General features: G+C 41.9%; 1 protein-coding gene across 7 annotated transcripts in view; it reads left to right on the forward strand.

The window, feature by feature from the left end:
- Dock4 (dedicator of cytokinesis 4) overlaps positions 1–15,965 on the forward strand; it is a 396,334-nt gene that overhangs the window by 194,579 nt on the left and 185,790 nt on the right. For all 7 annotated transcript variants that reach the window (XM_087554065.1, XM_087554063.1, XM_087554067.1 and 4 more), the window contains 2 exon segments: positions 3,786–3,934; positions 8,558–8,642. In XM_087554065.1, coding sequence (XP_087410191.1) covers positions 3,786–3,934; positions 8,558–8,642 — 234 coding nt within the window.

Here is a 15,965-nt window from a genome sequence, read left to right on the forward strand (position 1 = left end):
CAAAATGCTTTGCTCCATCTTACCTTTGTGTATCTGGGGACACTCTCCAGCCACGCACCAGCCTTTTCACTGAAAGGTGTTTGATGAGAGTGATGAGTCCTCTAGGTTGCAAATGGTATATGAGGTAGTGTATGTAGATATTTAGCATATAAAAGGATAGGAACTGCTTGAGAAATACTAGTTTGCTCTTTTAAATAGTGTTGGTAAGGGTTTATAGATCAAGCTTTAAAATTCCCCTTAATAGCATTCGGCAATGTAAGCAGGAAAAAAGTTGAGGAGAGGTGCAAGAGTCTTGATGTAGACCGTGAGCTGTAATGTTCATCTCTCTTCTGGGGCTCTGCCAAGTACGTATCTTCGTGACTCTTACCAAAGATGAATCTATCCCGTATTCCACATGAAGTAGTGAAGCCAGACTCCAAATCTAGGTCTGCTACCACCAAAACTTGTTTATTCTGTTTTCATTTTAAACCAAATCAAACCTCCACCACGTTCACTTTTGGCTACATGTACAGTGGACTGTGGGAATTTCTAGGTAGTGTTTTAATCCACTTGTTTAGTATTGTTTCATCTAGTGCTAAACTGAATGCAGTTTTAAAATATTTTTAGTATGTTTCATAGCTATCCATTTTTTCAAACTCAGTTTTTTATGCAATATAAGCATAGTGTATGACCAGAATCATGTATTTGTGTTTTTCATTGGCTTCACCTTGTTGGCCTCCCTGTGTGTTTGGTACATGTTCGCTGTGAAGCTGCCAGGCATGGCTCATGGCCTTCGTCCTGCTTCGCCCTCCTGGGGCTCTTATTAAAGGCAGGGGCCGCAGTGCCCAGCTCCTTTTCTTAAAGGAGAAGAGCACATTGGCCCATTGTGTGCTGGAGGATCCTTTCCACTTTAAGAGTTTCTTCCTTGAGGAGACTCTGACTGGCTAGCTTTTGTTCCTTTGAAGGATTTTGCCTCCTTCTCAAGTTAGCATGCCCTTGTCAATAGTGGTGATGGATAAAATCAAGTTCACCCTACCAGACAACCTGATCAGGCACGCGCAAGCCTTCATCCCCGGAATGGTGAGGGTGCGATCTCTCTCCTTTCCTGCACAAGCTCTGACTTTTCATAACCCTCTTATAGAGTTTATTTTTACTCCGTGGAATTTTCAGACATCCTCGGATGTTTCTTGGTCTTCTGTGTGTTCATTTCTATGACCTAAACGGAACTCGCTTCTGGAGGTGTGTGAGAAGTAACACCTATGAGCCGATGTGTTCATTCTCTTCCACCTCTGGGAGCTCAGGCACAGCTGCTGTGGATGGGAGCAGACACTGAGCAGTTAATTACAAGAATATTGTGTTGCCGAGCCCTTGTAATGGCTTGCAAGGCAGTGTAGAACACGAGAAAAGAGCAGGCAGCAGTAGAAGACAGTGACAGAAAGCAGGCTCAATAGAGTGGGTAAGGAGCTGAGAGGAGAAGGAGATTATCTATGCCTCTGAGGATCCAGAAGTGGCTTCCTGGAGAAAGCTTCCTGAGCTTCTACCGTATTTATCAAGCCTGTGCAGTACCCAGTGGTCCCTTAATACCTCAAGTATCAACACAGCAGAAAACGATCACTACATCGTGTGTGTGTGTGTGTGTGTGTGTGTGTGTGTGTGTGTGTGTGTGTATGCATATATATATATACATATATATACATATATATTTACCTATCACATAGAACTTGATAATCTTTTATATTTTTATCTCTAGAGAACTTTTGGTGGATAATATTGTCTGTAAATTGACATCACTATTTATATAGACCCAGTTCTCAACCTGTGGCTCTCAATCCCTTGGGGGCCACATATCAGATATCCTCGATATCAGATATTTACATTATGATTCATAACAGTAGCAGAATCACAGTTATGAAATAGCAACAAAATAATTTTACTTGGGGGGGGGTTCTCCACAACATAAGTAATATATATTAAATGACTGTAGCATTTGGAAGTTTGAGAACTACTGACTATTAATAATTTCTGTAAAAAGTAGAAGTATATTTTATAGCGAAGAAAGATTTGGGATAGATAATTACCTAGTATCTCTGTGGTAAGATGTATGTTTTTCAGTGTTGGTAAACTTGCTGGTTGTTTTTTTTTTTTTTTCTCTTTTTGATAACTTTAATTCTGAATCAAAATAGTACTAGGAGCATGACCATTTTTCTTTACTGTCTGCTTACTAATTCCTGTGTTTTCACAGGGACTCCCTGTGGTAGATACTCTGGTGCTCTTTATAGATAAGAAGACACAGAGAAAGTAATACATTGTTAGTGTTTTACACTAGAAATGACAAAGGTGGAAGTCAAGTGACAATCATCAGTGTTGTTGTTTCATATGTGATCGCAACCTCATAAAATATCTTTGTGGAAAAACACTGCCGTCCAGTTTCACAGACCGAATTCATCCTCGGGCGCTAGGTCTAGAATTGAAACCAGTGTTTCAACTGAAACCATCTTCCTTTTCTGAAACCACGGGCATTGATTAATAGCTTTGACAAGGATGTATTGACGCTTGTAGATTATTGTTTTTATGCAGGTGAGGGCTGGCACAAGAAAAGATAAGGTCTGTGATTGGGCAGTGAAGAAGTGAGGTGGGGACAGAGTTTCTGTAAGGCAGGAGAGAGCAAAAGAAACAGAGGGAAGAAGAACCAAGATGGAGGCAGAAAAGGATGACCCAGAGCCGTGTGGCATTAAATGGCCACAGGTAGTTATGAATATTTCTTAAGGGATGGATTTTTATAGGACAATTTATCTTATCTAGGTGGGCAGTTTATATCATAATCAATTGGTTGTGGATTTATTATGTGGACGTTTTGTGGATGAAGAATTTAAGATATAAATCTGATTGCTAAATGACAAGCTTATTGAGTTTTGATTTAAAGGGCCACTGGGAAGTTGTGACTATAACCACAGAGGGTGGTTGCTGGGAATGTGAGGAGTTTGCAGCAAGAGAGTTGCAAGAGGGCTGCTGCTGCTGTGCTCAGACAGTAACCTGCTGCAGTGTGGGATGGAGACTGGGAGCTTAGCAGGTGAGATGCTTTGCTGACTGAAATGGAAATACCCCCCAGACACCATGCAGCCCACCCGTGCCAGCAATAGTGCGGATGGTAGAGATTCTTTATTTATATTTACCGCAACAGAAGCTATATGGTCTCTTTGATTAAATTAAAGAGCACCTGTTTTTTAATGAGTCTGAGTACTGATCAGATAATTGCAGTAAACAGTGATCAATGTTTGAGTCTGAAAGCTCCCCTTGTGTTCAAATTCAACTTTAATGAAGAATTAGGACCAACATTGAAGAACTAAGTGGGCGCCAGTATTTCCACGGCATTCGTTTTACTTGCATGCTACCACATCTCAGACAAAAGAAGGAGCACTAGTCGTCAGGGAAAACAGTTGGACAAGTAGAAGTGAGGCCACACCTTAAAGTGTAGTGGAGCTTAGGAGGGAGACCTGGGAGAGGAAAGCTTGCCTGTTTACTAAAGCAGAGACTAGGTCAAACCTAGGTGTAGCACAGTGAGAGTAAGGAATGAAGCATCTGTCTGTGTTGGGCAGTCAAGGCATCGTTCTTGGCTTGGGCAGGAGAGCAGGGCGTGGGTGAAGATACATAGAGCTGCAATTCCCTGAGGCCAAGGGGATGGACAGCTGCAACGGTGGGGAAACTCTTTACACCATGGCACACACTTGGTCCCCCACTGTCGTATAGTTACCTTCCATTCCAGCAAGAGGCCTGACTGCCAAATCTCTGTGCCTCCGTATCCTTAGAGAAATGAAGGGGATCTCTTCCACCGCCTGTGGCACATCATGAATGAAATCCTCGATCTGCGGCGGCAGGTGCTAGTCGGCCACCTCACCCATGACAGGATGAAGGATGTGAAGCGTCATATTACTGCGCGGCTGGATTGGGGAAATGAGTGAGTACTGACAACGACAGGGTGCTGGGAGGACACAGAATTGACAGCACTTAAGCCCGGATGTGCTCAGTCAACTGGTAGGACTCCATCAAGAATGGAGCCAAAAAGCCACATCCATGGGTCTGCTGTGAGCACTGCGGTGATTTTTTTTTTTTTAATTTTTCTTTCTAATACCCTATAGTATAACAGTATATAGGTAGTCACAAGAAATATAATAATCATAGAGGTTATTGATTAGATGTTTTCTGACTAAAATATTTTCTCTTCTTCTGTAGTCATTAGGTTTGATACGTGGAATTGCCTTTATTGCATAACTCCTCTATATCATAGTGTAACCCAGAGGGAAACACTGATCTTACCAGTCTCTGCTAAACATTTCACAAGTGCGCAGCTGTGAGACATCCCGTGCAGGCGTAATGGCCACTTTGAAGAGCTGCTTAGGAGGGCTTAAGTAAAGGCTGCCACTGACTGAGATCTACGCTTAAATAAAAATGTGGGGGACTTTATTTAAAATATCAGCCGAGCACTTCAGTATAAGGTCTAATTACTGGAAACTCCAACCCAAGCCGATGCCGTATTAAGTATGGATATTCATATAGGAATGGCACAGTAGACTGAGCCAGCTTTGGCCATGCTCGCCACACCCTTCCCTTTTCATTTTATCCCATTTGCTAGTTGACCTTTAGTGGATCTCAGTACAGGATGTCGGGAGGGCATGGAGAATGAGAAGGAATACGGAACATAAAACGAGAAAATGCCAGCCAGGAAGCCATGAGTAACTTGCCTCTTTCTGGATGCAGAGAATCTGGAAGTAGAAAGTTACTTCCTGAGTATAGAAAGTGGCTTTCTCAGAAGCCACACTTAATTTCTGCCCCAAAATATGCTAAGTGACTACACAGACCCACTCCCAGATTTTAACCCTCCTCTTACCCAGAGTATTTGTGATATCATGTTGAGTATGGTATGCCACTCAGCTTTTTATAGACAATAAAATACTCAACTTTAATATGCCTAGAAGAGTCATTTCCTGTGAGAAATAAAAACAAGAAAACAGGCATGTATTGGCAGGAGGAACATTGAACTAGGGGCTCTATAATGTTTTCTTTTCAGTGTGTGTGTGTGTGTGTGTGTGTGTGTGTGTGTGTGTGTGTGTGTGTGTGTTGATTAGAGGTCAACCTAAGGGAGTTGGTTTTAACCTTCCACCACGTATGTCCTGGAGCTTGAAGTCAGGGCGTCAGGGCGTCAGGGCGTCAGGGCATCAGGGTTAGAGGCGAATGCATTTACTCCCTGGGCTTATTGCACCCATGTGGATTCTCTATCCTATAGTGACCTGGCCTAGAAGTACAAGAACCCTTTCAGCTCCAGGACTGTTAGATGGAGAACACACTGGGCCTCTTGCTGGGTTGGATTTGCAGCATTTGGTTGGGTTTCTCCTTTGCTCATGCAGTAGTCTTGAGAGGGACAGCTCTAAATGCTGTCAGAGCCTGACTTCATGTGCTCCTTATTCTTTTGTGTGGTTGGTTAATTTTTTTCAGTTCTTTCTTTTGTTTTTGTTTTTCCTCCATGAGAGAGTTTCTTCTCTTTTTAGCCTGGTTTGTCTTGGATACACTCTGTAGACCTCACTGGCCTTAAACCCAGAGATCCTCTTGCCTCTGCCTCCCAAATGTTGGGATAAAAGGTATGTGAGATCACACCCAGACCAGTTGGTCTTATTATTAAAATCTTTTGACTTTTTACCTAGTTATAGTTGATCTTTATGGCAGTCCTCATTTAAATGAGGACTAGTGTGTTAATGGGGATGTTGGATCAAATTAGATTATTAAAAACCACAAGGAAACATGGGATAGACTTAAAAAACAAAGAAACAGATAACAAGAACAAAACAACCCTTTTCAGTTTGAAGAAGGAAAACAGAAGAAGAGTGATGTAGAAGAAATCAGGGCTATATTGAGGCTGTTTTTTGACTTACATGAATTCTAGCTTATGTTCTGTGCAGTTCTGTGGATAAGTTAAGTTGGTAAAAAGAAAAAAATTGATGTATAAAAATGAACAGCACAATTTAAACCATTCGTAAGCTCAGGAATTTTCCCAAGCTCTTTTTCTATTTTCTTTAAATTTCATTGACAATTTACTTAAGAATAATTTACAGCATAGAAATTATAGATTTGCCATATTTTTTAAGGATAAATCAATTCCCTTATTAAAGAGTACTTAGTGGAAAGCAAGTTAAGATAATTCCTTTGTCTGTTAAACAAGGTCATATTGTCCTGGAAAATGATCTATCAGCACATAAATCTCTTATCGAACAGAAATTGAGAATGTGTTCAGTGTCAGATTGCTTATCAGACTGCTGAAGAATGGAGGGAGGCGTCCTCTGGGGTGGGGGAGCTTAGATGAAGTAGGAGATGATCCATCTTGTTCTCTAACAGAATCGGGAAAAAATCCTTCCCTCCTGAAATTCTCAGGCAGAATTAAAGTGATGATACAGACTTCTGTCACCCACTGAGTCCATGATGGCCTCTGAATTCCTGTGGAGAGAACATGGAAGGGCTTCTTAGCCTTTAGGGCTTCATCCTTCTTTCTGGTGTCACAGAGTATTTTAGTGGCGGGGTTAATATAAAATGTATCCCTTTCTGCCCGGCTCCTGGCTTCCCCGAAGTCTTGCTATTTTCTCTTTTCTCTAAGCCTTGCTTATTTTTTTTTATATCCTTATTAAAGCACAATTCTGATTCTAGTCTGTGAACTAAGAAATCTCAAACAGTGGCTTGTTCACCATTAGACTGTCCCTATTAGCCGACAGCAATAAATAGCAACAGATGAGATGCTTTTCACGCAGCAACTGTTGTCTCAGACCATTCAGAGAACAGAAATTTTGAATATTGTTTCTTTCAGTAGAAGTTCAGGAAGGGCCTGAAAGCTCACAGCTGGAGTTCATCTTGACTCACTTTTGTAGTGCTGGAGGTCCTTGGCCCTTCACAGATCTTTTCTTTCTCATGTTATAAGAGTAGATCTCAATCCTCAGGTTCAGCATCACAAAGAAGGAATGTCAGTGACAGTAGGTAGGCAGGTAAGTCCTGTTTGAGTTGAACCTTTTATACTGGCCTTTGCTACTGCTGCCCAGCTGGGGTTGCTTCCACAGATGTCAGATGGCCACATCAGGGCTCGGCAGATATCCATTATCAGGAGAAGATGGTCACATGAATACCCTCTACCTCACCTCTCCCACGGGAGAATGAGGCTTGGGCACCTTCTTTTAGAAACTTTGGCTGGGTGGGTGCTAAGATTGTATATCCTGTGCTAGTTAATAGTTCATCGGCAAGGCAAACTTGGCATCACATGATTCCTTACTACTAGGGGAGACCAGGAACTGATCCTGTCGTTTTGGTCATAAACAGTTGTACCTATTGTTATCTAAATATTCAACTAAAAGAGTCAATGTGCAGTTTCTTTGCATATCTGAACACTGTTTAAGAAAGTAAGGGAAGAAGTTGGTGTTTACTCTCAGTCTTCCATTATTTAAAAGCTAGTGTTTTTCAGGGGTGGCTGGGTAGTGCTTGGCTTGAAGTAGGTACTGAATTAGCGATTTTAATGATGAGGCCTCAGTGAGATTTTGAGGCAAGCATGGAAGTTCAGGATTCTCTGCTACCTTAAGTACAAAACCTAAGAAAGCTGTGGTTCTGTCATTGGAAATGCAGTGCTGGAAGGCTTCCTAGAAGGCGATGCTGTAAAGAAAGTGATGGTACAAGAGGGTCTCGGAGTAACCTGTCCTCATGAGAACTGGTGTGACAGAGAAAGTAGTATAGTAGCCAGGGAACATTACAAAGGCAGTGGGACCACCAATGCTTAAAGTAGATAAAGGAACTCATGTGGCATTGGTACCGGTGTCGCACAGTGGTTGACCCAGAGAGGCATATGTTATCCATATTACTAGGGGGGAAACTGGTGGGGAAAAGGGTTTACACTTGCGTTCGGCTGTCCATGGTAAGACATACTAAACTGAGCACCATACCCATAGCCCATGCAGTTGGTAGACCATCAGCCTCAACACAGTAAATGACGTATTGGCCACAGTAGCCCTTGACTGGAAACCATTTTACCACTATGGACAGGCCTATGTTGTGCTGCCTGAACTCTGTTCTTGCTGTTTCTAATAATGTCTTACCCCAGATGCTGCTGTGAAGGAGAAACTTACGTTAGTTCTCAGCACTTTCCATGGGTCATTTTAGCTAAGGTTAGCCTAGATCAGACCCTAAAGCCAGACTTCATTCTTGTAGCTTCCTTTTTTCTAGAACCAAATGATGGCTAGTTTTCAGAGCGCTCCCAATTAGAAGGGCTTCTCTGTTGCTGGTTTGTGGGTTGTTGTAGACTCCCCACTGTGTGGTATCCAACGGCAGGATTGTTCCACTGATAGCAGAACACCCTCTCATGATTTTCCTCTGTCATCTTTTTTCCCAGTTTTGCCCAACCTTGTTCTGTGTCTTCTCCAACTGCAGAAACAAGTCGTGGTAGACACAGACGAGGAAAAAGAAGGGTGGCTGTTGAGATTTGATCCCAGTTTCAAACACTAGTGAAAACATTCATAAATGTGACTTTTCTCCCAAATGTTTGAAATTTGTTTTCTAGACAACTGGGACTCGACCTGGTGCCTAGGAAGGAGTACGCAATGGTAGACCCAGAGGACATCAGCATCACTGAGCTGTACCGACTGGTAGGTGCATAGAACACTAGCTGACTGCCTTACTGCTAATTTTGTGGTTTCCATGGTATTCCGCATACTAAATGTTTTAAGAACTGGATGTTCCTGGTTTAAATTGAAGAGAGTAAGGAGACTTTCAAGCTGAGGTGACCATGCCCCGAAGTACCAAGGCTCTTTTTCTGTCTCAGAACACTGTACTTCCCCACCCAGCCCTCAACCTAACAGGCTCCAGAAAGTACGGTCAGACTCTTAAGTTCTTTCACAAATCCTTATTCTCTTGACTTTGTCCAGTGAAAGGCTTACAAGTTACCCTTCCTTACCTGTGTGTTTCTGCATAATAAAATGTTGGCTGCTGGACACGGTGGTTCATATTTTGGATCCCAGGAGGCAGAGGAAGGTGAATCTATTTGAGTTTGACGCCAGACTGGTCTACAAAGCAAGTTTAGGACAGCCAGGGCTGTTACACAGAGAAGTCCTGTCTCGAAAAAACAAAAAAGGTGTTCACCAACGTGCTATACCCCCTCCTCCTACATTATCATCATGAATATAGATTTCAAAAAATGTCTCTATGAACAGCTTTCAACTGCTGTTTTTACATCTATCTTTGGTCCCCCACCCATTTCTAAGTGTTGAAGACCATCAGTAACATAAAATATTTGAACACATTGCCCATCACAAGATCACCCATCACACCACTTTTTCCCAATTACCTAGTATTCTACCTTTTGGCTTAGTTCTTTCAACATAGTCCAGTCTGCCTTTGAATTTAGCCAAGTGCTTCTAAATGCTCGTATGGAATTTCTTAATAGTAACTGCCTTAGAAGGTTTTTTTGTTTGTTTGTTTTTCTGTTGTTCTTGTTGTTGTTGTTGCTATGAAGAGACACTATGACCATGACAACCCTTAACAGGAAAACATTTGATTGGGACTGGCTTATAGTTCAGAGGTTTAGTCTTTTACGTTCATGGTGGAATGTATGGCAGCATATAGGCAGACATGGTGTTGGAGACGTAGCTGAGAGTTCTACATCTGGATCCAAAAACAGGAAGAGACAGTGAGCCACTGGGCCTGACTTGAGCTTCTGAAACCTTAAAACCCTTCCTAACTAACACACCTTCCCCAATAAGGCTGCACTTACTATAATAAGGCCACATCTCCTAATAGTACCACTCCCTATGAGTCTATATGACAATTTTCATTCAAACCAACACAGTAAGTAAACTTTCTCTAATCTCAGATTAGAAAAGACGTTCTGGGTTAGAAAGGGCTTTCAAAGGCTTTTGCCTTCTGCTTAACCGTGATCTCAATGATGATTATATCATGCTATAATGTTCCTAAAATGAAGGCCCTTCAGAAATAGGAGACTTGATTTTGAAGGCCTTGGTGCTTTTGAAGTAGTTTTTCCATTGTACTTTTATGAGAATAATAAGGTGTTCTTAACTGATGATTGTGCATGCATATCTAAAAATCCATCATTTAACCTTGGTCAGGATATATGAGATGAATCATATGTGACCATGAAGTCAGTCTTAGTTATAGTACCTTCACTTTCTTCCTTGATATCCTCAGGTATTCAGGATGTCTGTATTTTGTCCTGTGAATTGGGATGCCTTCTGCTTTTTTTTTTTTTAGAGGGTTCCTTTACTGTACACAGAAGTTTCTGGCATTTGGTATTTCATGCTGTGAGCCTTTCTTGCATCTGCACTTAAACAGAATATCTGGTATGTCTTAAGGAAGCCATTAAAAGTAGTTGTAGGGGTATAACTGAGTGGGTAGAGTACTTGCCTAGCATGAACAGAAACCCTGGGTTCTATCCCCTGCCCTGTACATGACTCTATCATCCTAGCATGGAGCAAGTACACTCTATGCACTTTATTTGTTAATCATGCCTTCTTGCCTTTTTCATCCATCACATCCTCCAGTGCCACATCTTTACTAATAATTTTACCTATTGATGACTGTAGTCTCTCTTTTCAAAACCTCTCTGTGTTAGAACTTGACATCGCACTGCCTTTTCTTCCCTCTGTTATGCTTGGCAAGTCCTAGTGCTTTCTCTAGTAAGCAGCAAGTCCGTGATTTTGAGGTCATTTTATATTATGAGTAAACTCTGGGTTGTAGCTCCAAACTGCACGTCCAGCCACTATCCACTCAGTACGTGGGCACTTACTATCTAATCTCCTCGAGATGCAGTTCCTTCTCCTACTGAGTGGCGAAGCACTTCTTCTCAGGTTGATGATGATTGCCTTTCCTTGAAAGACACTTGAACAACACCTCAGCAAGCATTCAGGTTCCATTCCCTTTCAACTTTAGTCCCTCTTCATTAGAGAGCCAACATGGCAAAAATAATTGATACCATCTGTGCTAAAGCTGGGCATTAGGTTTAGGTGCTTTGAGTGAAATGAATAATAACAGCCTAGACATGATAGAGATTTCATTTTCCGGTGATCTAGGAGCAGGAAGTTCTAAATTGGTTAGTGTCTAAATTATGTGCACAAAATACAGACCCTTGCATTTCTGCTACGTAGTACTTGCCATTGAAAGGCAAGGACATCGCAATATAGTACAATATAGCTGCAGAAGTTGTAGCCCTGATGTCTGTCCTCCTTGAAGTTGCAAGGACAAAGGATCATTGCAGTTGACCGAGCTACTTTAACAAGCCTCCTTAAAGGCTCCACAGAACCCTTGTCTGTCTTTGTCTTTGGCAGAATGTAGATGCACCTGCAGATTTAGCTAAAGATATGAAATGTTTGATGACCAATTAACAATGCCCTTCATCAATATAGTTTCTTTTCCCTAGTTTGGTTTTCTACATGTAACTCTGCCTCTGCCTTTCCCTTTGACATTGTAGATAGGGTGTCAAATGGATTTAACCTCTTTTAACTTTACATTTTATTGGTGGTAGAGGCCTGAACTCAATGGTTATGAAAGGCTGGCATCTCCCATAGGCCCTGATTCATTGGCAACGTCTGCCACTTCTGGGAAAGACAATACGTGGGTGACTTGGCATGTTATAGTTCAGATTCTGGTCCAAAGTCATCTTTTTATAGATGAGGAAATAAAACATTGTAATTTTTGTCTACGAAAATGTAATGTCTCCTCAATAACAATTGCATGTTCCTGTTTTTAAGCCCAAGGAAAAGAAGCAATGTTTATGAATATCAGAAGGTCAGAAGGACACTTTTTTTTTTTTGGAAGGCAGCTAGCTATTTTTCTTCTTATTGTGTCCTGTCTTCATGAGGCTGCCTGCCACTCTGTTCATTTTCCTCTATGCAACCTGTCAGCATCCGCCTTCTTTGATTTTTCCAGGGAGAGAAGTTGGGAGGCTCCATCACCAATTCCATGGCTTTATTTGGCAATATATTATCATTTTAAATCAAGGACTGTGGGGTGAATGTAAATATGCCCAGAAAGAATGATTTATCTTTTCAGAAGTTCCCAAACTGATTTTTGTACCCTGGGGAAGAAAGTCCTGGTTTTGCATTTTGGTAATCCCTGATCACAGATCATTCTTACTCAATTATATCCATCAAAGCTGGAACATGCTAAACCTTACCTTGCCAACTCACATTTACCTACAAAAGGTTGGATTGCCAAAGGCAGTCCTAGCGTTGCTATAAAGAAAAGCTAATTGGCCAGAATCTCTACTGGCAGAGTATCTTTTCGGGACATTTTTATGTGTGTAACATTCTATTTTCTTGTTTGCAATTCTTAGTGGTCTATAGCCGTGGTTGCCAAATAGAAAACGGTGGTTGTCCTTCTTCTCCTTCTCCTCCTTCTCCTCCTCTCCTATTTCTTCTCTTCATCTCCTCCTCTTCCTCTTCTTCCTCCTTACTTACTTTACATCCTGCTTATTGCCCTTTCTGACCACCCCCTCCTACAATCCTTCTTTCATCCCCTCCTCCCCTTCTCCTCTGAATGGGTGGGGCTCTCCTGGGTATCTCCCCACCCTGACATTTTAAGTCTCTGAAAGGATAGGTGCTTCCTCTTTCACTGAGGCCAAACAAGGCAGCCCAGCTAGAAGAACATATTCCATGAACAGGCAACAACTTTTGGAATGGTCCCTGCTCCAGTTGCTCGACACCCACATGAAGACCAAGCTGTACACTTGCTACATATGTGCAGGGAGGCCTAGGTCCAGCCTGTATATATGTTCTTTGGTTCAGTCTCTGAGAGCCCCAAGGGTCCAGGTTAGTTGATTCATGTTAGTCTTCCTGTGGCATTCCTATTCTTAGGGTCCCTTAGGGGCCACAATCATTCCTCCTATTCTTCCATTAGAGTCCCCAAGCTCCATCCACTGTTTGGCTGAGGGTGTCTGCATCTGTCCATGTCAGCTGGTGAGAAGAACCTCTCAGAGGATAACCATGCTAGACTCCTTCCAGCAAGCATAACAGAATATCATTAAAAGTGTCAGGGGTTGGTGCTTGTCCTTGGGATGGATCTCAAGTTGGGCTGGTTATTGGTTGGTCATTCCCTCAGTCTTTGCTCCATTCCCAGTCCCTGCATTTCTGGTAGGCAAGATAAGTTTTGGGTCAAAAATTTGTGGGTGGGTTAGTGTCCCTATCTCTCCCCTGGGATTTCTGCCTGGCCACAGAAGGTAGCTCTCCAGGCTCCGTATCCCCAATGCTGTAAGTCACAGTTAAGGTTTCTTGGGCATCTCCCCATCCAAGGTCTCAGTCTCTTCCTGGAGATGCCTCTCTCCCCTGTCAGTTGCAGATTTCCATTCATTCTCATGGCCATTGCTGGATGATTCTTAAAGAAGTTTTACTACCACCACCCAAAATGTATATTTGCCATTGGCTAAGGACAGAATTTGGTTGCTATAACAAGGAATGGTAGTAGAGAAAGTTCACTTAGGGGGTAGTATACAAACTCAAAGCCCTCCACAACTCTCTTCACCAAAATTGAGAAGCCTGGTGTAGTTCATTTATCTAGTAGTTTATATAGCACATGAGGAAAAGCAATGAGTTGAAGAAATCTTTGAAGTGAATCTGCTTTTTCTCTTAGTAAACGGTATAGTTAAAATACAAGCTGTAAGTACATGTAACGCAGCTGTCAGGGATAGCTGTAGCCATACATTATGTCAAGAAGGATTGTTGTCTGTGTTGTGACTATAAGTTATAGCTCTTGAAATATTAGCATACCTTTTTAATGATATTACCGTGATGCTCTTTTCATAGAGATATTTTTAGCAGTCCTCAAAAGTAGTGAACTGCCAAGACATAAGCACATAATCATAACCTATTTAAATCCAATCTATCGCAGATCTGGAAGAAGAGTGGGTGGATGGAAGCCTTAAGCACTAGAGTGCTACACAGAAGGGTCTGTGTCATAGGCACATAGACCAAAACCACACAGTCTCATTCCTAGCACACAAGGTAGATTCCAGGACATACTGATGACCTGTCATATGCAATAATACATTTTTTTCAGTCTTCTGTGATTTGTATCTCTCTGCATATGATCTCCATCAATGACTCTCAACCCTCATTGTGCATTAGAGCCACCTGGGGAGCCTTTAAAACTACAGCTCTTGAGACCCCTTTCCTACTCCCCTAGAAATTCCCACTTAATTGTTCTGGGACAGGACCTGGTGTGAGCATTTTTTAAAAGCTCTCTTGGTGACTCTAAAGTGCAGTCAAGGTTGAGAACCACCGCTCTGGAGACATCACATTATTTGCATGAGTAAGGAAGCTGATTTTTCTTCCCCTGTCAGTTCCTATTGCCTGCCGCGATTGGTGCTAGAAACTTTGTACTCTGCAAGGCCAAGAGCAGACACCTCCTTGAGGTCAGTTCTTTACAGGAGGCCTTTGAGTCTGAGGCCCCTGCTCTGGCCTTTGGTACCCATCATGTCTTTGGAGTAACTTGTGCTGTGCTACACTTTTGACTATGTCTTTGTAGAGGCTTTTAAGTAGCTCAGCAAGTAAGTTAGCAATTCTAAGGGGGAAAGAAATTCTTCCTTTTGAACTAAAGAGATTAGCTTTATGAGTATGTGATGTGTCTTTTACCACAGTGAAAGAATTTTGAAAGTACAAAATAGAGCAAGCCTCACAGAAGCTTTTCTTTAAAAAAAGAAAGATGGAGAAAAAATATATATATATATTCGCTTTTACAGAGAGACGTCCCATGTGTGTCCTGATGAGTAGGGGCCAATTAGAGGTCTGTTTAGCGGGTTACTTATTTGTGATCTTTTTTGCTTTTAGATAGTTCAGAATAAACAATGCAAATAATCTTTCTGATGATGTCATGTAATTGTATCTACAACTGTAAATTATAAAAAAAAAATCCCATTTACCTTGAAAGTTGGATAATCATTTGGTAATTATCGAATTCTACTTACAAGCCTTAAGAGGTAGCTGATATAGAGATGTGGTTATGTGCCTTCACCCCAACAACCATTCATAGCCCCAACCACCATTTTTAGCCATAGCCTGAACTCTGGAGTTCAAATCCATGATGCTAAAAGTATTCCTTTCTTAGTCAGGAGGTTCACAGAGGGTAACAGTAGGCTGTCCGTGACAGGATAGTGACCATGCCACCCCCCTTACTTTACCATCTCTCCTGATGATGCCCAGACTTTCCAGGTATTTCCCTGCCCTGTTATTCTTCATCAGTGAGAAATCCAGTAGCTGAATAGATTGGAAGCTGGGCCAATATGTGCATGCTAAATAGAGATTTGTATGAATTTTTATATTGTCATGGTCGTGTTTTTCTTTTTCTGAAAATATTTGCCTACCAACCTCCAAAGGATTAGAAGGGAAAACAGCCTGCATCCTCACTACAGTCAAACCAGAAGTTCTGTCCTAAAGAGGCCGTAATTCTTGCTCCTTCTGTAGTGCTTTACTACAGGAACAGTCTTCCAAGGAGCATTCAGACTTCCCAGGCTCAAATCAAATCAAAACATTCTTTTGGGCTCTTTTTACAATATAGATTTCCCATACTCTTGGTTTGTAGGTGTGTGGTTGTGTCTGTCTCTATCTCTCTCTCTGTCTCTCTCACTGTGTGTGTGTGTGTGTGTGTGTATCTGTCTGTCTGTCTGTCTGTCTGTCTTTATGTGAGCATCTGTGAATGGATGGGTGTGTCTTTGTGTATGCACACACCAGTTTTCCTGGCATTTTATCCCTCTAGTGGGTCCCATCTCCACAAAGCATGGAATGCTTATGTTTGTTCACTGTTGCTTTCCCAGTGCTTGGCCTGTAGTAGATACCCAATGGGTATTTGTTGACTGGGTACGTGCCTTCATGGTCTCCCACCTATAGCCCCATCAGTAATTTCTTTCCTTCCTACAACTGCCTTCCTTTTCAATTCTGCTCAAGTTTGACAGCAGCTGAGCGCAGTGA

The sequence above is a fragment of the Rattus norvegicus genome, chromosome 6 (genome assembly GCF_021556685.1).
Source record: "Rattus norvegicus strain SHRSP/BbbUtx chromosome 6, alternate assembly SHRSP_T2T, whole genome shotgun sequence".
Classification (NCBI taxonomy): Eukaryota; Metazoa; Chordata; class Mammalia; order Rodentia; family Muridae; genus Rattus; species Rattus norvegicus.